Genomic DNA, 23125 nt, shown 5'->3' on the forward strand with positions numbered 1-23125 from the left:
TTGACATCTATTATAAAGTAATTTAATTTTATTTCTATATAAGTGGAATTTTTTTAATCTTTAACCCCTTCAAAGTTGGCTTATTAAATTTAGATACTATTTCCAATTTCCATCACAATTTGCAATTTGGATAGCACCCAAAAAAAACACTTTGCAATTTGGAGGGTTTGGATTTTTGGTGGGTGATAATATCAAACTAAACTTGTTCTCACTTCTCCCCACACATTCACTCTTTCTTTCTTTTTCCACCGGTGTGCTACCAATTATTCCCATAGTTATATTTGCAGGTATCTTTCTATTTCAATTTCATATTCTTACAAATAATTTTTTTTGAATTCATTATTGAATTCTTGTTAAAATGTAGGAGAAGAAGAATTTTCTATCTTATAAGCGAACTGGGTCATGAAAATTTTATTTAGGTTGTTAAATTCTGCTACAATTTGAAAGTATGAAGTACTCATAGCATAAATTTTGTATTGTGGGTCAATTTTGAAGCTCCAATGGAGTAATGGGTTTTTTAAAATTTGGGTTTCTGGTAAAAGGTTGCTAATTTGCTTTCAGAAAAGATAAAAACTGACATTGTTGCATATTTGGGTTTTTTCATATTTTGTTGTTTATTTCAATTTATAATATTCTGGGGTGAAATTTTCTGCCAACAAAAGATTGGAAATTCTAATATGGAAGTTGTTTGATTTTGTTGTTGTTGGATGATTTTGGGTTTTGTAGCAGTAGATGATTTTTTTTTACTTATCTTTGAAGTTTTGAAGGTTAAGTAATAAGCTTGTTGCAGCACTTAAAAATTATAGTTTGATTACAGTTTGATGCCAAAAGAAGACCCTTTCCACATATTTACTTTATTTGTTGGGTGTTTCTTATGGATTACATTATCCCGGTTTCAGGCAGCAATGAAGGTGAAATGAATGTTGGGTATAATGTATGTGAATCCTGGAGAGGTTATAAGCCACATGAAATTTATGTCTTGTATAAATTTGTAAATTGAGGAGAATAGGAGATCTTAGAGCTGAACGTACTAGTTTCGATGGCTGTGCACGCTGGCTTAGGACGCAGCAATGTTGTCTCTGTTTCTTCAGCCTCCTTGTGTCCGTGTTCACGGTCTCCATCGTTCTTCAAACCCCTTGAGCTTTCGTTTGGATCAGCCAAATTTAGATTAACTGGTGTGAGTTCAGATGGTATTTATGGGATTCCAGTGATGAGAATGCCTAGGCATCGGATTGCTATGGCTGTGGCAAGAGCTGAACCAGATCGACTTGATGAAGGAGAAGCGAAAGAGGTTGGCATATTTTGACTTTATTTGTACTGATGCTTTACTGTATGCCTGTGCAGTCTTTACATAGATTTATCTCAAACATCTCTAGCGGCAATAGAAACTTGACACTTCATCTAGGTTGCTTTATATCTGCTGTTCCATGACAATCTGTGCACAGTCTATTAAGTTGTGTGTAATCCTATAAGAACAACAGAAATTTATGGGCGAACAAATGGATAACAAAATGGTCACAAAGCAATGGAAGAAACCTACTTTTTGCAGTTATTTGTCATTTGTTTTTCTCTATATGTAATTTGAGATTGCTTTTGTCTGTGTCTCTTACTCTGAATTCAAAAGCGATTCTGATTTTGTATTTTAGCTTCAGAAGACAGTTGTGCTTTCCTATGTCATTGCCGCAGTCACAATATAGATTCAGTGCCTTCAATGGTTGTTGGCCAAAATGTAGTTGTTTGAACTAACCATTGCATTATCAAACTGTCTAGATGCTGTCATGAATGGATTATTATTTTGTGGCAGAGATTCTAAATTGGGATGTTAATGTGGTTGGGTTTAGGTGAGTTGAATTTAAACAGAAAATAGGAACTACTGAAGTGATTAGAACTTTAGAAGATAGAATTTGATTCGAAATGTACAAAACAAGGTGCCAAAATTGATTTACTTTCTGTTACCATAAGGCTTGACAATATATCTTTTTGATGCCAATTTTTGGGAAAACTTTCACCTCACTACTTATGCCACTTGCATGGAGTCATCTTTATCTTTGCAAAATGAGGAGTTGAAAATTTACTCTTGTAGGACTGCCATCCTGCATACTGGAGACAGGAGAATGACTAGGCTTATATATAAAAAGGGAAGAAAATCTGTTTGCAAAGCCCCCATAACCACTTGAAAATTAAATGAACATACAGTGCTACTGCCTAAGTTTAATGCAGTCCTCCCATTCTCGAGTTAGAACTTGTTTTAATATTTTTGTTTCCATAGAATAGAAGAACAAATATTTGCCAATGGTGATCAGAGGCGTGTGTTATAGATCAACAAAACAGTAGGGTGATCCAAGTTTACACAAGAAGGAAGAGGAAGGAACACCTTTTGAACAAGTGAAAGTCAGCTTCTTTTTTTAGCATTGCACAATGTCCAAGCCACGGTCAGAGGGTAAAGGAGAGGCAAGATTAGTCCTTTCACTAATTTAGCAAGTGGCGCTTTTTGGTTAGTTGTTGGGAATTACTTAGAATAGCTTTTGGTAGTCTTTTAATCTAAGGAGCCTTGTAAGGGGAAGGGTATTCAGAAATATTGAGAGAGTATTTTGGAGAGTTATGGCCTTAAGCCATACTGAGAGATTTATGGCCTAAAGCCATTAGTTATCCTTGTAAGCTTTTGTTCATTAATTCCAGTATTAAACTTTCAACAGTCATTTATTGCTCTTCAATCATTCCTTGCATTTATCACAAATTACTGGCATTAATTACCCGAAAGCCCTGAGTTCGACCCAAATAGGCCACGGTCTATCACATCTGGTGTCAGAGCACGATCATGGTGCTGACCAACACGCAGAGGATGGATGGCCTCGAGGAGAAGGTCGCCGAGGTGGAATCCCGGTTGAGTGCCATAGATGGGAAGTTGTCCTCACAAGAAGCCACCATCAGTCGAGTAGTAACCGACGCAGTGGGGAAGGCGATGGAGGAGGCCCAGTTCGCCATGAAGGAACAACTCCGGCTACTGCTGACGGAGGAAAGGAGGGGACCGCCGTCGATCGGACGAGAAGAGGAGGTGAACAGCGACGTCAGGGGAGAAGATGACTGGCGGAGGCGTGACGAAAGAAAGGGGAATGAGGAAGGAAGGTGGAAGTATAGGAAATTGGAGATGCCAACCTTCGAAGGGAAGGATCCCGATAACTGGGTGATGAGGGCAAAAATGTGCCTAGAATTTCACCGATTGTCGGAGGAGGAAATGGTGACGGCGGCAGTGGTGGCAATGGATGGACCGGCACTTCAATGGTTTCACTGGGAAAATCGGCGGCGACCGATAGCCACATGGGACGACCTGAGACGAAGGGTCTTGAAAGAATTCCGACCAACCCATGCCGGAACTCTTCAAGAGCAGTGGCTCGCCGTGACTCAAACCGGAACAGTGGAGGAATATCGACGGAAGTTCATTGAGCTCGCTTTCCCATTAGAAGACGTTCCGGAAAGTTTGATGAAGGGTCAGTTTATCAATGGCTTGAATGAGGATATAAAGGCCGAAATTAGGTTGTTGGATCCGGTCACCTTAGAACGGGCCATGGAGCTGGCGGGCCGGATCGAGGAAAGGAACCGGATAAACGGGGGAAAGAAGGGAATTGGACATTGGAGGACTGGGCCCAGTACTTCTGGCAACAATACTAGCGGGTCCAGCCTAAAAGGGGGAGGAGGATTAATTTCAACTTATGGCCTACCACAGCAAGTTGGGCCCAACAAATCATGGCCCAAACCACCAGAATCCCAAGCTTCGGTAAGTTTTAATAAGCCCAGTCAGTTTAGTCATAGTAACACTTCTAAGACCCATTCTGAAACAAGAAGACTCACTGAGACCGAGTTGCAAGAGAGGAGGGCAAAAGGGCTCTGTTTTCGTTGTGACGAGAGATGGGGTGTGGGGCATCGGTGTAAGCGGAAGGAGTTGAGTGTGCTGATAATGGCCGGAGATGGCGTTAATGACGAGGGTGAAGGAGAAGAGGGGGAACCGGAAGACGAAGTGGCGGAGGTGTCCTTATGTTCGGTGGTAGGATTGACAAACCCCAAAACGATGAAGATGAAGGGAAAAATACACGGTTGCGATGTGGTGGTTATGATAGATCCGGGGGCTACTCATAATTTCCTGTCTCAAAGAGTGATAGAGGGGGCGGGACTGGTAGTTGAGGAGGGAGGAGAGTTCGAAGTCTCTTTGGGGAACGGTGAGTCGGTGCGTGGCAGGGGGCTGTGCCGAGGGGTGCAACTAGAGCTCCGGGGAATAACATTGGTGGAGGATTTCTTACCTCTGGGATTGGGAAACGCAGACATTATATTAGGAGTGCAATGGCTCGAGAAATTGGGAGCGGTTACGACAAACTGGAAAACTCACGTCATGCGATTTAAAGTGGGTGATACTCCGGTGACCTTGGTCGGAGATCCGACCCTCGAGAAGACCCAAATATCCCTCAAGGCCATGATTCGGACCCTTTGCAAGAGTAAAGGGGGGCTGCTAGTAGAAGTAAATTACATGGGGCAGGTGGGTCAGACCCACGAAGGGAGGCAGAGTGTGGTTCCCAGATTTTTGGAGGATACCGTGAGCGAGTTTCAGGGGGTTTTCACCATGCCGACGGGTCTGCCACCAAACCGGGGCCATGAGCACGGTATCATACTCAAGGAGGGAAGCAATCCGGTTAGTGTTCGGCCGTACCGCTACCCACAAGCCCAAAAGGATGAGATTGAGAAACTCATTAGGGAGATGCTTGAGGCCGAAATTGTCCGCCCCTCCACTAGTCCATTTAGCAGTCCCGTGCTTTTGGTCAAGAAGAAGGACGGGTCATGGAGATTTTGTGTTGATTACCGGGCCCTTAATAAAGAAACCGTGCCGGATAAGTACCCAATTCCGGTAATTGATGAGCTATTGGATGAGCTCCATGGGGCCACTACATTCTCGAAGTTGGACCTAAAGTCCGGGTATCATCAAATTCGGGTCAAACCCGAGGACACACACAAAACGGCATTTAGGACTCACGAGGGGCATTATGAGTTCCTAGTGATGCCGTTCGGGTTGACCAATGCCCCGGCTACTTTCCAAGCCTTGATGAATGATGTGTTTCGGCCCTTCTTGAGGAAGTTTGTGTTAGTATTTTTTGATGACATATTGATATATAGTTCGAGTGAGGAAGAACATGTGGGGCATGTGCGGATGGTGTTGGAAAAGTTGGCGGATAACGAGCTCTATGCCAACCTCAAAAAATGTGAGTTTGGGAGGAAAGAGGTGGCGTATCTCGGCCACGTAATCTCAAACCGAGGGGTGGCCATGGACCCCGAAAAAGTAGAGGCCGTCGTGAAGTGGGAAACACCCACGAACTTGAGGGAACTCCGCGGGTTCCTTGGGCTGACCGGGTATTACCGGAAGTTCGTGGCCAATTATGCTCAGATGGCGGGCCCACTCACTTCCCAACTCAAGAAGGATTGCTTCGGGTGGTCAACCGAGGCAACCAAAGCCTTTGAGGCCCTAAAGAAGGCCATGGTTTCGGCTCCCGTTTTAGCCATGCCTGACTTTGCGAAGAAATTTGTGGTGGAAACGGATGCGTCTGGATTCGGGGTCGGTGCCGTTATGATGCAGGAGGGTAGGCCGATAGCCTATTTTAGCAAGCTCTTGGGGGTGAGGGCTAGGGAGAAGTCCATATATGAAAAGGAGCTTATGGCCATTTGTTTGGCCATCTTGAGATGGAAGCACTACCTTTTGGGCCGCCATTTTTTGGTTAGGACCGACCAACAGAGCCTAAGGTTCATCACTCAACAAAGGGAGCTGAATGGGGAATATCAGAAGTGGATGAGAAAATTGGTGGGCTTTGATTTTGAAGTCCAATACAGGCCCGGGGCCTCCAATAGGGTGGCTGATGCCCTTTCAAGGAGAGATCAAACACGGGTCCAACTTAGTGCAATGGTCCACTCCCAACTCGTGGATTGGGCCGAGTTGGAAGAAGAAGTCCTAAAAGATACTTGGTTGGCCCAAATCAAAGCAGACTTAAAAGAGGGCAAGGGAGAGAATCTGGGTTTTCACTTAGAAGGAGATAGCGTCAGATTTAAAGGGAGGGTGGTCCTACCAAAAAGATCGACATTCAAGTTGAAGCTCCTCCATGAGTATCATAATGCTCCCACCGGCGGCCACGAAGGGGAGGTTAAAACCTACACTAGGTTAGCAGCGGATTGGTTCTGGGCAGGGATGCGCCGGGAGGTGGGCGAGTATGTCCGGCGGTGTGACGTGTGTCAAAGGAGCAAGGCGGAGCAACGCCACCCCCGAGGGTTGCTTCAGCCACTACCGATTCCGACAGCGGTGTGGGAGGATATATCGATGGATTTTGTGGTCGGGCTGCCGGCATCGGCGGGAATTGACTCGGTGTTGGTGGTAGTTGACCGGCTGTCCAAGTACAGCCATTTCATTGGGATTAAACACCCCTACAATGCTCTTAAAATTGCTGATGTGTTCGTTAAGGAAGTGGTGAGGCTCCATGGGTTCCCAAAAACGATTGTGACGGACCGCGATCGAGTTTTCATGAGTGTTTTTTGGCAAGAATTGTTCCGGCTGCAAGGATCCCAACTAAACCGAAGTACCGCATACCATCCACAATCCGATGGCCAGACCGAGATCGTCAACAAGTGCCTCGAATCGTATCTCCGAAGTTTCGCCATGGGAGAACCCAAGAAATGGGCCCGGTGGTTACCATGGGCTGAATATTCCTATAATACCTCCATCCACACCTCCACAAAACTCTCACCTTTTCAAGTAGTTTATGGGCGGGCCCCACCGAAGCTGTGGAGGGTGGGCAGTGGGCAAACTCCGGTCGACCAATTGGAAGAATGGTTGCAGGAACGAGACTTTATGTTGGATGAACTTCGGGTAAACTTACTGAAGGCACAACAATTGATGAAAGAATATGCAGATCGGAAGCGTCGAGATGAGGAGTTTGAAATAGGTACGCAAGTCTACCTCAAATTACAGCCATATCGACAAAAGTCGTTGGCTACTCGTCCGTACGAGAAGTTGAGTGCCCGCTTTTATGGACCTTTCACGGTGGTGCAACGAATTGGCAAGGTGGCTTACCGATTGGTATTACCATCAACTTGCAAAATCCACCCGGTTTTTCACATATCCCAACTGAAGAAGGCAATTGGAACGACTCCGGTCAATCCCACGGTTCCGGAACAGATCACGGCCGAATTAGAATTAGTGGTGGAACCCGAAGCCTTGCTGGATACTCGCACTGTTGTCACGGGGAACACTTCACACATGGAGGTTCTTATTAAATGGAAGGGTTTACCGGATTTCGAAGCCACTTGGGAGGACGGTCACCTCATCGCCGAGCGTTTTCCGGCCTTCCACCTTGAGGACAAGGTGAATCTTGAGCCGGCGGGTAATGTTATAGATCAACAAAACAGTAGGGTGATCCAAGTTTACACAAGAAGGAAGAGGAAGGAACACCTTTTGAACAAGTGAAAGTCAGCTTCTTTTTTTAGCATTGCACAATGTCCAAGCCACGGTCAGAGGGTAAAGGAGAGGCAAGATTAGTCCTTTCACTAATTTAGCAAGTGGCGCTTTTTGGTTAGTTGTTGGGAATTACTTAGAATAGCTTTTGGTAGTCTTTTAATCTAAGGAGCCTTGTAAGGGGAAGGGTATTCAGAAATATTGAGAGAGTATTTTGAGAGTTATGGCCTTAAGCCATACTGAGAGATTTATGGCCTAAAGCCATTAGTTATCCTTGTAAGCTTTTGTTCATTAATTCCAGTATTAAACTTTCAACAGTCATTTATTGCTCTTCAATCATTCCTTGCATTTATCACAAATTACTGGCATTAATTACCCGAAAGCCCTGAGTTCGACCCAAATAGGCCACGGTCTATCACAGCGTGCTGGGGTTTGAAAAGAGTGGTTATCTGGTGACTGGAGGTGAATGTGCTGGGCTTTCTAGTCACTTGATGGCTGTATGATTTGTGCTACATATTCATGGGCTTTATATAACTTCAAGTCTTCAAATACTCGAACATTTCATTATTATGTATCAGAAGATGAGGTATAGCAGTGACCAGTAGTCTAAAGATTGAGGCCCCTTAGTTTGAAAATTGTGTGCTGAATAGCATGAGGAGATTGAAGATGAGGTATTCAAAGGGAAGAGGTTTTTGTTTTATTCATGGGCTTTATATGATTTGTGCTACATATTCATGGGCTTTATATAACTTCAAATACTCGAACATTTCATTATTATGTATCAGAAGATGAGGTATAGCAGTGACCAGTAGTCTAAAGATTGAGGCCCCTTAGTTTGAAATTTGTGTGCTGAATAGCATGAGGAGATTGAAGATGAGGTATTCAAAGGGAAGAGGTTTTTGTTTTATTTTACTCTTTTCTTTCCACGAGGGAGAGGCGGGGGGGGGGGGGGGGTTCACCAGAGATTCAATTATGATAGTAATACTCCATATGTGGTCACATATTAGTTCTTTATGAAGCTACCCTATAGGGTGCCTCTTTTTAGTGACAATTTTTGCAAATTATTTGACGAAGTAATGGTGCTTGTAGAATATTCTGCCACCCCTAGATGTAAAAAGTAAGATAATAATTCTTTAAAAAGTAAAGTTGTCTTTTGGTAGAGTGATTCACCCAGGGGGTTTTATTATAGATAGGATATGTTCTCTTTTTATTTGATTAAAGTTCTTGTGTGTTGCTAGTATTGAAAGGGTATGCTGTAGGTAGTTGGCTGCGATTTATCGGAGGAAGAGGACAAGCATTCAGAAGAGCAACATAAAGCTAGTCAGTTGAAGGACAGGGTTATATTTGGACTTGTGATTGGCATTTCAGTAGGTGGCATTATACTCGCAGGAGGTTGGGTGTTTACCATTGGTATTGCTGCTGCGGGTTTTATGTCTGCGAGAGAGTACTTCGGACTGGTAAGGAGTGATGGAATTTCCATGGGAATGACACCGCCACCTCGATATGTGTCGAGAGTTTGTTCTGTTATCTGTGCTCTTCTGCCTATTTGGACCTTGTAAGATCTGCTGTATCACCTTTGTTTTTACTTTATTTGCATGTGATTAATACTTCATTCATGCTGTTTATGCCAGCCACAGTTGTGGGATATGTGTTGATGAAACAGATGTACCAAGTGAACCATAATAATCACTCAGTGCTTTGTGTTTGTGCCATTTGTGGCAGTATGCTTGCTCATATAGTGGATTTAACATTTGGGACACGGAACTTAGTGGGTGTTTGGTTGGAGGGATCCCGGAAACGGAAAGGGAACTTAGACCCTCAAGTCCTCAACTCCTTTAGTGACTGTTTGGTTAGTATTTATTGGAATTTTCTCCACTTTTGGTTTTAGAATCCCCTCACATGGTTCTATTATCATTTTCCACACCACCTTCGGACTTGAATTTTGCAACTTGGGGTTTACACAGCTCAACCCCATCAAAACCCTACTTGCAAGTTGCATTGCACCCAACTTGATTTTAGCCCAACTCCCAGTCACAACACCACCCCTCCACCACCAACACCAGAGTTGCACCCCTCCACTGTCGCCACCACCAGACTTCCAACCCGACCATAATTCATCTTCAAGCACGCCAACAATCTGACCGCATTTATCCACTAACCCACTAACACCAGCAACACAAAACCCCACCACAAGCGATGAGCAACACCTTTCCTACCCAGCCAGTCCCTCGCCCTTCTCAAACTACCAAAATCCACACAGCCATCCATGAGAAAGCAAGCTAGAAGAAAAAAATTTCAAATCTGATGAGATAAAAAAAGACCTTGGAATTCAAAATCATATCTGGTGTTTAGGACCGGTGAGAGATGGAGAGAGAGAAAGAAGAATAAAAAACTTCAAGATACGAGAATTGTTGGTGGCTGGAGATGATAGACCTCAAATAGAATATGCAATGGAGAAGATGATGCATATTTATTGAAAATGATAAAGAATGTTTCATTTTCAGGTGAATAGAGGGTCTCAGAGTCACTCTCTATTTTACTTTAAACAGCAAACAACATATAAAGGAAATTGGTTTTGATTCCCCGCTTAAACCAAACAATTTTATTAAGTTCCCTTTCTTGTTTCCTTTCCCCTCATTTTATTCCCTTCTCTTTCCCTTGTGTAAACCAAACGCCCCCTGGTGTCTTTGTGGAAGCCACTATAATTAGGTTTTCCTTCCTAAACATATCAAACTTAATAAATGGTTGCACTCAAATTTTTTTTAAAAAGGAATTTACTATTAGCATGCAGAATTTAAATGAAATTAAATTATAATTGCATTCAAAATTGAAATTAAATTATAATTGTCCAAACATTTCCATAATATATATCAATGGAATCATGACTCAGGTATTACCTAGCACTGATGAGATTCATGGTGCTCAAATCAGGTATCTAATTTATAGTCATTGCACAATTTTGTAACTTTCCTCTAGGTCATTACATATGAATACTCGTGTCCAACCCATGGATGTTCGTATATAAGACTCTTACGGCACTTGAAAGTCTTGGGCACACAGATTTTCAAAATATGATTCGTACTACACTTTTGTATTTGGCAAACAAGTATGCTTCTGGTAGGCTGAATTTCTGCAATAGATTGAGTTGAAAGCTAGGTGACTTTATTTTTATTGGCGGAGTGCATGAGATCCTCCCTCTTATTTTGATTGATGAGATTCCTTTGAAATATGAATATGTGCCAGTCAGTTCCTGCTCTGCTTGCTTGTGTATTCATCTTGTAGGTTGCTGTCTTTTTTCTTGGGGAAATAAATATGACGGATGGGCGGGTTGTGATATTTTACATTTTTTTCCTTTGGTTAATTGATCGGATGATAAACTTTTTATTTTCTTTTGTACATTTTCTCTTCTTTTACTGATTTCTTTCTTCTTCTTTATTCGGGCAGGTGGACTGGGTTGGGGGGCTAAGGAGTGTTATGTAATCGCTTACCTTTTTTGGTTTCTCTTGTTGCCAGATATGTTGGTCACATTGATATCTCAGTAACATCTGCAGCTTTTATCGTTGCAATAGCATTGCTTGTACAGAGAGGAAATCCTCGCTTTGCGCAGCTTAGCAGTGCCATGTTTGGGTTGTTTTATTGTGGTTATCTACCTTGTTTCTGGGTCAAGCTTCGATGTGGTTTATCAGTTCCATCCCTGAACACAAGTACAGTTCTGAACTATATCTAGAAACAGAAAAGCAGATATATAAATTGCTGTGCATGAACCTCCCTAAATGCATTTTGTTATTTGAATGAAAATATTAACATTTCCTGAGTTAAAATTTGATAAAGTTGTTAATACTGTGTACATTATAAATACTAAATCAAGCTTATGACGGACATCGAGGTGAAATGTCAAGCTTTAGGCATTTTCAATTTCCATTGGTATTGCATTTAAAGCATCCTTATTCTGAATTAATTAGGAAGAATTGAAGGAGGATGGGCAGGAAGTGCTAGAAACTTTGTGCTTTTACCCTTTCTTCATTGTTCCTCAATTCTTTTTATCGTCCAGTGCAAGTTAACCTTGATCTTACAAATGATGTACTATCTTTCATGTGTTATTCATATTGTGATTACCCAATACATCCTCCGTTTTTTTATTACTTGCATCTTTTCTTTTTGCACAACAACCAAGGTGTGGAGAGAGATAAAAAAAAAGGAACCTCATGTGCTAGGAGAGAGAAAGAGAAAATATGTTGCCAAAAATAGAAATGATGCAAGTAATAGAGAATTGCCAAAAATGGGAAGCAATACAAGTAATAAAAAACGGAGGAAGTATATGCTTACGGGTGATGATTATTTATTACGAGAGGCGATGTTGAATTTACTTGTTTAATATTAATATGCACTCCAATTTGTTGTAGTATCAGGCTATAGCAATGTAAACCAGTTCATAACTTTTTGCTGATTGGCAGAAATAGGACATCTCTGGCCTGTTCTTCTTGGTGGCCCAACACATTGGACTGTGGGTCTTGTGGCAACCTTATTAACTGTCAGCAGCATTATTGCCGCGGATACATATGCTTTTCTTGGAGGCAAGGTAGATACTACTTTCAGCTTGATGCTAATTGTGTTTTTTTTTTAAAAAAGAAATTGCTTTAGGCACAAATTATGCCCTGTATGAAAATGAATATGAGGCTCTCATTTTTCTGTGATTGATTGGTAGATGTTGACGTATTTTTGTTTCTCAAGATCATCACATCCTTCGCAATTGATGACATATATTTATTCATGCTTGTACTTTGTCTAATTCCTTAATATCTTTTGCAGGCATTTGGCCGCACTCCACTAATTATTGTTAGCCCCAAAAAAACGTGGGAAGGGGCTTTGGTGGGGTTGGCTGGCTGCGTAGCTACTGCAGTCATATTAGCAAAGCTACTTTCCTGGCCAAAATCTTTACTGAGGTAAATCTTCTTGTCTTACCACTCCCCTAAGAATGTGTCAGGATTTAATGATTTTCTTAGCTACCTAATTATCTTAACATAGATTTCAAGCCCAAAAGAGCTTAGAGGAGTAATCTTGCATTCTTCAAACAGTAGTCAAGAGTGAACTTGTTTCATTCTGGAGGTTACAGTTTCAAATTATGTGAAGTATGAACAGTGTCTCCACTGGAGTTAATATGTGGTTATGCCTATGAATCGGATATCCCTGCTTTTAGTGGGAGCATCAAGTATTAGGCTGTGATTTTAATATTTTATTGCATCCTAATCTTTTTTTTCTTTCTTCCAAGTAATTGAGCTGAGATAAGTCCAGTTAGTGCTGGCTGACTTTTTTCATTTGAGGTTGTAATCGAAGTTCTTTTTGTGGGTCACATCTTCGGACTGGACTTGTACTTTGTTATAGTGGTGGGAGATCCCTGTTAGAATTGCCATATGTACTACTAGCTATGATGCTCTGCCTGATTACTTTACCCTACCCCGTATATGACCCATATATGGAGATGGATATGACTCGTAAGGAGAAAGACGGACACATCAATTGATCAAATATTAGATTTATCTTCTTCTAACTTGAAACAACCTCGCTGCCTATCCATCAATCTCTGTGGCTGACCAAAAACTAAGATCGAGGGTCTGCATTGGAAGACCATATATATAGGTTCTAAATTCTGAGCAGTCAATCAACAAGAAGGAACTGGGACTTTGGGGCTTTTGATCTTTGCTGTTGCAAAGGTGGCAATCCTTTTTTGGAGTCAACGGCTGTTGCCGTCCTGGAGGAAGTAGTTTGTACTGTAAAAGGGGGTAGCAAGGTGCTAGAAATGAGTACAACGTGTGTAGAAAGAATACAAAGAGAGTTAGCTTAGTATATTTTACTCATAAAGGAGTTAGCTCATCATTCAAGATTTTACATTTTTCTAATTACAATTTTTTTTCTATATTTCTTTTTACAAATATTTTTTACTATAAGATAATCAAATTTGTGATTTCTGAATGTCGTGCCTCCACTTAACCCTGATGGCTTCGACTTGAAAAAACGATGATCGCTTAAAATCAGTTTTATTCAGTAAAAATCTCAGTTTAATCTAATATAAAACAGTAATTGAACAGTTATACTCTTCCCTAGACTTGATCTAGTTAAGAAGACTGTTAAAAGCTTAGGAATGTTTATAAGTTTTCCATTCAATTGTCTTTGTTTTAATTAGGATGTATGTAGATTATATTCCATGTTCACTATATGCTCTTATTGGTACAAAGTAGTCTTATAGGGGTACCTGGTAGGAGTTTCACCTGGTGACCTTAAGGTCAAAGGTCGATCCCTACCAGCTCGAGTTCTTAGGTGTTGGAATTTCCCTTTATTTCCCCCACGTACCCCACCCCCAAGGGTATAAAAGCTGGATTGAGTTTACTTGTGAGAGGCTCCGGTCCATTGGGGTTCTTCTCCTTGCCATACTTGAACATGTGTGCAGGCGTGCGCGCGCTCTTGTTAGTTATTACTCCTTATTGTAGTTGTTAAGTTGTTCTAAATTAATTATACAATTGTAACCATCTGAGGTGTATTCTAAGATCTCTTATTCTCTTTCTGCAGTGCGGTCGCACTAGGGTTCCTGATATTCTTTGGGTCTCTGTTCGGTGACCTGACAGAGTCGATGATAAAACGTGATGCAGGTGTTAAGGATTCTGGTTCTCTAATACCTGGACATGGTATGGCTTAATTTTTTAGTTGCTGTTCTCTTTTTTGTTGTGCGGGGAGGAGACGGGAGACAAAGTTAAGTTACTGATTTTTTTTCACGCCGTTGATCTACTCTGGGATCTCTTTAATATCCCATGTATAAGCAAAGCATCCTATATACACCTAAAACAGGAAGCATTGTGGAAGTATTTGCGATTGCTGATATTATAAATGATATACTTCTATTACTTTACCTTAATATCCTTGCAATTACTTAATGAATATAATACAAAAAATTATCGATTTTCTAATTTGAGTTTATGCATTGGGATTTAACCTGCAGGTGGAATACTCGACAGGGTAGACAGTTACATGTTTACTGGGGCACTCTCGTACTCCTTTATAAAAACTTTCATGCCACTCTTTGGTGTTTGATATCAGAGTTCGACACCCTTATCGCGGTCGGGACAAAGAATTTCAGTGGTGTAAAGCTCGCAAAGGCGAATCTTACTAAAGGAAAGATTTTCAGCACAGACAAGCTCCCAAAGGTGAAGCTTACAAAGAAGCAGTCGATTAACTTGTTATACTTTGCGAAGTAGTTTAGTCCCACACTTACACTTGCCAGTTTTGGTTGTACAGATCTTTTTGCAATGAGCAAAAAAGTCGTCATAGTTAGTCTCTTTCTGTGCATGTATCATAGAGGATAAGCACATTTGGCTAACTATTGAACATGCTGTGTATTGACACAACTATGTGCATGTAATCCATATTGGGTTTAGTAGCGGTATCGATGTCATTACACTGTTTGTTAGCGAGAGAAATAGTTTGCGATTCAGCTAGACTCTATCGTAGACATCCCTTTTCTTCGGGGTAAGAATTTTAGAGTAATAACATTATTTTGTTATTTCTGTTAATTTATAGAGTATTCAATCATTTGTATGGTCACAAAGATTTTCTGTCCATTACACAAAATTACGAAAAATAGTATGATTTTTTTTAATGCTCGATTGCATAATTTTAGAGGATTGCAGATTTTCATCAAGAATTATTTTGGTGTATGTGTATATATCTTCTATCACTGTATGAAAAAGAATAATAGACATATCATTGTAGATAATATCAGTTCACCTTCAAGAGAGTGGACTATGATTCAATCTCAAGAGTACAACAGTGAAAGTGTAAAAAGAAAAAGAATTTTTTTACATTTATCTTAACCCTAATATCCTAGAAATTGAATGGCTTAATCCATTTGAGATATAAGGTAAGTTCTGTTATACAATTTACAAACATAAGTATCGTACAACTTGAATACTTCCTCCATTCTGTTTTAAATGAAACGTTTGCTTTGTCACGCAATCCAACTCGTTTTTTCAATCATTAATATCTTTAGTTGTGCACACGTAAAAAACCTAAAAAAGTTATAATTTGATAGTGTGCATCGAGACGAATCTAACAAGATCCCACTTGACTATGTTTTTCGTTATAACAAATTTAAAAATGAAAATCAATGCAACTTGGCATATGGAATAAGTTAAAAATGGAATATGTAATCACCCTTAATAACTTGACTAGATTGACACAATCAATTCACGAAATTAATTAGAATCTTCAATTTTAAAAAAGTTAGTGATATATCCTGACAACTTAATATTTCATATTTACAAAGTTTAAACAATATGGTTTACAAAAATTATTAAAAGAGACGGTCTAATTTTAATATAAAAGTAGACCTAGTAACTAAATGGATTAAACTAGTGACCGAAATAAATTAACCTAGTCAATATAGGGCTTTAATATTGGGCTTAGCATTGCCTAATTTTAACTTAAAAGTAGGCGGTCTCTTACAAGACAATCTTTATGGTTTATTAACATCTACAATCGTTAAAGAACTATACTAAAGCCGCTGACAAAGAATTATTAAATATTGACCAAAATTTTCTAACAGTAAAAAATCGGTCACCTTTAGTTCAAAAAGATAATAACATAGACGTAGTATTTTATACTTTTATTGCAATACAAGATATAATGATATTTTTTACATAATCTATACTAATATATTAAAAGGCGTGCGTAAATCAGGAATTGTGCCACGTGGCGCTCTCCCTAAGGAGTTTTAGTTCATGTAATCCATGTACAATGAAAAAAATTAGAAATTGCATAGTATAGGTTTTGATCCCGTGACCTTAAGTTCATGTACTAAAGTTTTAACCACTAGACCAAGTTGTATTTAGTGATATCATATCAAAGTACAATATTAATAATAAATGAAATTTTTTTTACCCGGGGCATAGCCCGGGCCTAATAACTAGTTTATCAACTGTAAAATGTATATACATGACACAATTATCATCTCAAGTCTCAACCAACTTTTAATCATGCTTTAAGTATCCACATTATTATATTTATACCTTTTAAATATTGAGATTTTTTTAAATATACTTTAATGAAAATGGAAAAAAATGCATATAAAGTTCGGAAAATAATACCAACTCGAGGCAACGTCCGGGCCTAAATACTAGTTTAAACTCAAAAAGAATGAGAAATAGCCCAGTAATTAGAGTTTCCCTTTTGATTTCAAAAAGTCCTGAAATCGATTCTCGCCCACCCTTAACAAGTTGCAATCCCCTCTATTAGAAGGTTTCTCCTTCCCCTATTTAAAAAAAAATTCACACTCAAAAGACGTATTGATTACGGTTTGCACAGAACAAGTTCAGATTCCTACTAGTACTTGCTGATAAATCCAAAGTTTCTCTCTTTACTAACAACTCCCCAAAAACAAAACCACCTTCATCACCTCAACTCAATCTAAAAGTTCAGTTTAATTCTAAGTTTCTTTAATTATCCTTACTACTTCAATGGCAGCTTGTATTTTGAGCAAATTAATGATCTTTTTGTCATTAATTTGCATAATTTCAAATGCCCATTTACAATCTAAAGAAGATGGATTCATTTCTGTATCAATTTCTGAAAAAGGTCTTGAATTTCTCAAAGATTTGTTGACAGAAAAGGCAGTATCTTCTCTCACCCCACTTGAACTTTCTCCAATTGAAAAAACTGTGAGAATTCTTCTTATTGGAAGAGTTAAAATTGTTCTTTCTAATATCATAATTTATCATATTGATGTTCCTTACTCAAATGTTGAAGTGGGTGATGATGAAATTACTATCAGTGCTTTAAAAGCAACTGCTAATTTAAGTATGGATTGGAAGTATACTTACCAAAATTGGTTTGTTGAAGTTTCTGATCAAGGAAAAGCTTCTGTTGAGGTACTAATCACTCAGTAATTGCTCTTTTATATTTTGGCAGTTTCTAGCTCAATTCATAGAATTTTATGCATTATCAAGAGTTTACATGTTTTAGATTACAAGAGTTTACATGTTTTAGATTACAAGAGTTTTTTGATTTGACTGAGTCCTGAAAAATACTATGTTACTTTGATTTACCTGAAGTACCCGTGTTGGGTGCCATGGGTATATATAGGTTAATTTATTATATAGCTGAGTCGGATACTTGGACACATGGCTATGTCCGGCGAAGGACCCGAGTGGCCGAGTGCTAGTAACATAATTGGATTATAATTTATAAGAATCAAGGTTGACCTAGTTGGTTGGAGGCCTCCTTCCCGACAGGGTTCGATTCTTGCCCCTTGCAAAGTGGAATCGCTAAGCTCCCCCAACTTGCGAGGGAACTTCATCTTACCTTTAAGAGAAAAAACATAGAAGGAATATGTGTATTAAGGTTTTTCTTTTTCTAGTTTGAATCTTGATTTGGAGGAGTACATAACATTAATGTTACCCCAGAAATTAAGTAAAAGTTCAAGCCCCATCTTTACCTTCCTGTTTAGGGAGGGACTTGTGGAGTTGGCAATAGATGTATTATGAGAAACTCCAAAAGCATGCATGAATCTTTGTTGAAACGGCGTTGTATGGATTAGTGAAGAGCAATTGATTTAGCTGGATTACATGTGTACGAGGTGGAGGAAGGGTTGGTTTAGTAGAAGCCATATTCAGGTTTGCTATACTAGGAAAAAAGACAGAGAACAATGATCATTTCTTACCTGCCTCTATTAGTTGTTGCTATTTACTAGAATATATTAGTTCCATTGACAGACTCCTTAGAAGAGTTGTAAACTTCTGACATTATACGCTCTTTTATCACTCATGAAAAAGCTGATCAATGATTCCTGTCCAAAAGGTTGAAGATATGAAAGTGGGTATGAAGGTAAGCTTGAAGAATCAAGGTGGTGCTCTTAAGTTGTCCCTCGAGGACAGTAAATGTGACATAGAAGACGTTGATATAAAGATGGATGGTGGAGCATCATGGCTTTATCAGGGGTATGGTTTTAAAAGATTTAATTTTGCACAAGCCATTTTAGCTTCCTGTTGTGCTTAAGACCTAAATTCAGTTGATTTTGTCATTTTTCACTTTAATCATAAGCTATTCTCAAATAAGATGTTTTTACAGATTTGTAGCCTCAAAGCTATTAAGCTGGTTACCTGTTATAGATTACTTTTTACTAGTTTGCATGTAATTCTTAACTGGCAGGGTGGTGGATGCCTTCAGTGACCATATCGAATCTGCAGTTGAAAATGGTATTTTAAAGAAACTTACAGAAGGGATCTCGAAGATTGGTTCATTGTTGCAATCTCTTCCTACAGAAATTAAAGTGGATGATACTTCTGCACTGAATGTTACCTTTGTTAGTGATCCCATCTTTAGCGATTCTTCAGTTGGTTTCATTATAAATGGATTATTTGTTCCAATGAATGGAGCTCTGACCACCCCATATCGGCACCAAATATCACAAGCTTCAGTTCCGTGCTACACTCCTGCTAGGATGATAGCAATGTCATTGCATGAAGATGTATTTAACTCTGCATCTTTAGTTTATTTCAATGTAAGTATTTTGGCTTAATTCTTAATAATTTTCTCCTGCTCATCACTAATCTTTTTTCTGGCTCCTAACCTCCTATTTTTGGTTTAATCTTGATATCCTGTTCTTGGCAGTGCATGGCATTGCACATGCTGTTCTTCTTGAAGGAATGAAAATACCCAAAGCAAAAAAATACTAGTTGTAAATTTAGGTCTCCAAAATAGTTGTTCATCAATAATCTTGACCATTTTCCCTACTTTCCTGGATACAAAACCATGAGTGAAAGGTGTATCGAATCAAGTACTTTATGTAGCAACTACTCATATCCTTCATGTTTATTGAACACATTTGGAAGGCAAAGCAATATTAGATGTCAACTTCCAAGTAAAGTTAGTGTTTTTATCTTATTACGACTTATTTCAGGAAAAATAAGTTCTTAAAGTTCAAATAACTTAAGTTTAGATTATCTGAAATAAGTCGAAATTAGTTAGTTAGAACAATACACAAAGATTCAATCACCTTTAGCTATGGAGAAATATGATTAAGCTTTAATGTTGCAGAGTTCTCTCTGTCATAAACCAACTTGCTCATCTCCCTTGCATCATGGGATAAAGGGCAGAAATTAACTTCTTCCTTCTGTAGTTAGGCAGGGCTTATGCAGTGGAGAGTTGACAGGATTCCAGATCAGTCTCTCCTGAATACGACTGAGTGGAAAGAAGTTGTACCCCAACTTTACGAGCACTTTCCTAATGCTGGAATGGTTTTGGACATATTGGTGACCTCTCCTCCATTTGTGCATGTTTTTGATGGTGAAATGGAAGCAACTATCAATACAGATGTAACAATTGATGTTGTGAGTGATGCGGAAGTGATACCAGTTGCTTGCGGATCTGTGGTAAGTCTTTAGAGTCAACTTGGTGCCTGAGAATATCAGTTTTATTTATTTATTAACTGCCAACTAAGATATGAATTATGGATTCTTCCAAGGAGCGTCCCGTATGTCGCTGATATGATGCTAATACAGGGACACCCCATATAGAACTCAATATGGAAATAGTTATGCTGCCTCTATACACTACTTGTCCTCCACCCTTAACTAGGTTTTAACCTACCTTGAATTCTTTATATCTGAATTTGATAGCCAGGCATGATCCTCATAAAACATATTTCTTGGGCTCATTTGTTATTTGTTAATGCAGGTGATCAGCGCTTCAGGTTCTGTCGATATCGCGGGGAATAACCTGACTGGTGGCATTGAACTGGATAAGTTTAATTTATCAGCTAAATGGAGTAAAATTGGTGATCTGCAAATTGATGATATTAAGGTAATGCTTTCTGCTCCAATTGCTTGCATGTGATAGCGATGATAATTAGTGAATGGGTTAGTTAAGTCAGGAGGAAACAATATATGTTTCTTTTTTTTTTTGGCAAAATGATGGCGAAATAATATGATTCTTGGTGAGAAGCGCCTTGGCAATGACATTTTGCTGATATCATGCTACGTCATGGCTTGACAATCTGTGTTCGCATGTTTACTTATCATTCGGAAAAGAAATGGATCAATCAATCATGTAACCCTGAACCTCTAAGTTCCTATGACCACCTTGCAAGGCTAAATACTTCTGGGTGACCGTAAGTAGTACCGTGAGGGAAGGCTGAAAAGAACCCCCGTCGGGGAGTGAAATAGAACGCGAAACCGTAAGCTCTCAAACAGTGGGAGGGGTGTGCCTCTGATCGCGTGCCTGTTGAAGAATGAGCCGGCGACTCTAAAGTGATTTAACCACCAAGTCAATTGATGAAATGATAAAATCGGATGTAAATCATTATCAGTAAGTACACTACAGACCTAAAAGAAGAAATGAAAAGTAAGATATCTTGACATGATTACCCTTATAAATAGCCCTCCACCTCTTTTGTAGCCTTCATTTTTCCATTATTAATGTCATCTTTATAATGTTGTCCCAACCTCTAATCTTTCATCTATTGAAAGCTAATCAAAGCCTAGTTTTTTCTTCAACTCTTATGTTCTTTCTTACTCGAAATGACTAACATGCTATGCACTGGTTATGCATTTACTGATTTAAGAGAGGATTGACACCAAGTTTTAATTTGCCACTGACTTCTTTGTGTCTAAGAAACTAATTATGTCATCTTATTAATAATTATGGTTAAAACTTTGCAGCCAGTAATTTCGGAGGTTCTAGATGATGTCCTGTTGCCGCGGTTGAATCAATTACTCGTACAAGGATTTCCTTTGCCCTTGATTCATGGCTTTACTGTTGAAGATGCTGAGATTGTGTACTCTGATTCTGTAATTACTGTTTGCAGCGACGTGGCATTTGCTGAAGATTATAAGCTTCCAGCAAAGTATAGCATTAGTGATATATTCCCTTTTCGTTTGTTCATGTAATCATGTAAAATGCACTTCGTTATCCATTGTGGTGCTGTAGCCTGTATGTACTGTAACGTTTTGCATCTGTATCTGCCTTTTTGAAGGAATAAACATGAGGGTGAACTCCTTGGAATGAAGTTGTGGTGTTGGAGCTCACCCAACTTTAAGGTAATATGGACTTGCAAATATTATTTTATAGATTATCCTAAAGGAGAATAGAGTCCCTTCTAAAGGAGAATCGAGTCATCTTTGCTTTCGGATAAATTATACTTCCTACGTTCTTAATACGTGAAGAAGTGTCTCACTTATTTCAGAACAGAGGAAGTAGTAAGTCCATACAATATTTTGCATTGGAGTTTGTCTTTTTTTTGGGTGAACGAGACGAAACTAGATAAAATTAGTTAACGTTATTACAATTCCAGAGATATGCAATCATACAAAAATAAGGAGGGAGGGTTGGAAACCTCCTAGTGACATTCATGCAATCCTCTAACTTCCTATCCTCCTTGGCTAAAACATCCGCCACTAGATTCTTCCTCTGATTGATGTAGGCGATTTAAATCACTCTGAACTTGTGGCACTGCTCCGTGCATTCATTGATGATATTTTTTAAGGTAAGATGAAGTCCATTGCAAGGAGGGGGAGGATTGGAGATCCCTCCTTACAAGGGGTGAGACTCAATCTCATGATCTCTGAGATCAGAGGTGATGTCAACACTGTTAGGCTATCACCTGCTGCTTATTCATTAATGATATTTGTACAAGCATCATAGAGATAAGAGTCGCCCTGTATAAGACGTGTAGCCTGGAAACAATTTGTAGGTAAAATACACTCTAAATTAGAGTTTGTCTTGATACTCTTATTTTTAGCAAGGAATAACATGAATAGTGTCTATATCTCTCTAATAGTAGAAATTTTAATTCTCCTAGGTAATATAAGACCACTATTTTATTTCCTCAATGTATGGATGAATTTGTATAGATAAAGTGAAGTCTTTTAGAAAATACATTCCACATAGTAATTAGATCTCCTACTTTGATATCAACTTGGACTGGATTTTCAGCTAAACACTGAAGTTTTCCTCACTTGGTCTCTTGTTTAACTTATTGGTCTCTTATTACTATTAGCTGATTATATTATTATTAAATAATATTATAATCATGGTCAAGTAATTAAGGTTAACAATAATAATCATTATAATTACAATATTTTGCAATTCGTCTTTAAATAAGGAGTTAATGCATTCTACTACCTTCAAGTAAATGAAAGTGGAGTGAGAATTTTTCATATGTGCCAATTTTAACTTGTTAGCAATAAATGTTAATCAACTTTTGATTTTCTACTAGTGCTTTATAAAATCAGAACAAGGCTATTAGCTATATTAGTGGTGAAAGATATAAATAGTAATTTTTTTTGTTAAATTAATTATTATAAGAGATAATTAATAATTATTATTTTTTAAAGGACGAATTTTAATAATTATTACTTCATAATAAATTTTGAGGGGTAGTATTTACGTTAGGGGTAATATTTATGTTACTAATGGTCAATTTTTTTGTCTAATAAGGTCAAATAAGTTTTAATCAGGTCCAATAAGGTATAATAAGTTTCAATCAGGTCCAATAAGGTCTAATAAGTTTCAATCAGGGCCAATAAGGTCTAATAAGTTCCAATCAGGTTCAATTAGGTCAAACTAGAATTTTTTGCACGCGATGCGTGCTTGAATTTTTTT

The 23125-nt window shown here is 38.8% G+C and overlaps 2 protein-coding genes across 2 annotated transcripts; both read left to right on the plus strand.

The window, feature by feature from the left end:
- The first annotated feature begins 103 nt into the window (after positions 1–103).
- Positions 104–15090, plus strand: LOC104891757 (hypothetical protein). The gene is made up of 8 exons (XM_010677509.4): positions 104–287; positions 900–1291; positions 8740–9035; positions 10994–11184; positions 11935–12059; positions 12290–12423; positions 14045–14160; positions 14472–15090. Exons 2-8 carry the CDS (start codon positions 1040–1042, stop codon positions 14561–14563), a joined length of 1206 nt encoding a protein of 401 aa, XP_010675811.1. The 5' UTR covers positions 104–287; positions 900–1039; the 3' UTR covers positions 14564–15090.
- A 1708-nt stretch (positions 15091–16798) lies between these two features.
- Positions 16799–21596, plus strand: LOC104891756 (putative BPI/LBP family protein At1g04970). Its single transcript, XM_010677508.4, has 6 exons — positions 16799–17394; positions 18323–18462; positions 18674–19025; positions 19648–19896; positions 20201–20326; positions 21184–21596. The coding sequence occupies exons 1-6, from the start codon at positions 16984–16986 to the stop codon at positions 21409–21411; spliced, it is 1506 nt and encodes a 501-aa protein (XP_010675810.1). The 5' UTR covers positions 16799–16983; the 3' UTR covers positions 21412–21596.
- The last annotated feature ends 1529 nt before the right edge of the window (positions 21597–23125 follow it).

Source organism: Beta vulgaris, chromosome 4 (genome assembly GCF_026745355.1).
Source record: "Beta vulgaris subsp. vulgaris cultivar EL10 chromosome 4, EL10.2, whole genome shotgun sequence".
NCBI lineage: Eukaryota > Viridiplantae > Streptophyta > Magnoliopsida > Caryophyllales > Amaranthaceae > Beta > Beta vulgaris.

Excerpts from the sequence above, each read along its gene's own strand:
- LOC104891757 (XM_010677509.4), top strand. The coding sequence starts at position 1,040 with ATGGCTGTGCACGCTGGCTTAGGACGCAGCAATGTTGTCTCTGTTTCT. Across the intron at positions 12,060-12,289 it reads ATGCTTTTCTTGGAGGCAAG|GCATTTGGCCGCACTCCACT; the intron begins GTAGATACTACT and ends TATCTTTTGCAG. Across the intron at positions 12,424-14,044 it reads TGGCCAAAATCTTTACTGAG|TGCGGTCGCACTAGGGTTCC; the intron begins GTAAATCTTCTT and ends CTCTTTCTGCAG.
- LOC104891756 (XM_010677508.4), top strand. The coding sequence starts at position 16,984 with ATGGCAGCTTGTATTTTGAGCAAATTAATGATCTTTTTGTCATTAATT. Across the intron at positions 17,395-18,322 it reads AAGGAAAAGCTTCTGTTGAG|GTTGAAGATATGAAAGTGGG; the intron begins GTACTAATCACT and ends CCTGTCCAAAAG. Across the intron at positions 20,327-21,183 it reads TGCAAATTGATGATATTAAG|CCAGTAATTTCGGAGGTTCT; the intron begins GTAATGCTTTCT and ends AAAACTTTGCAG.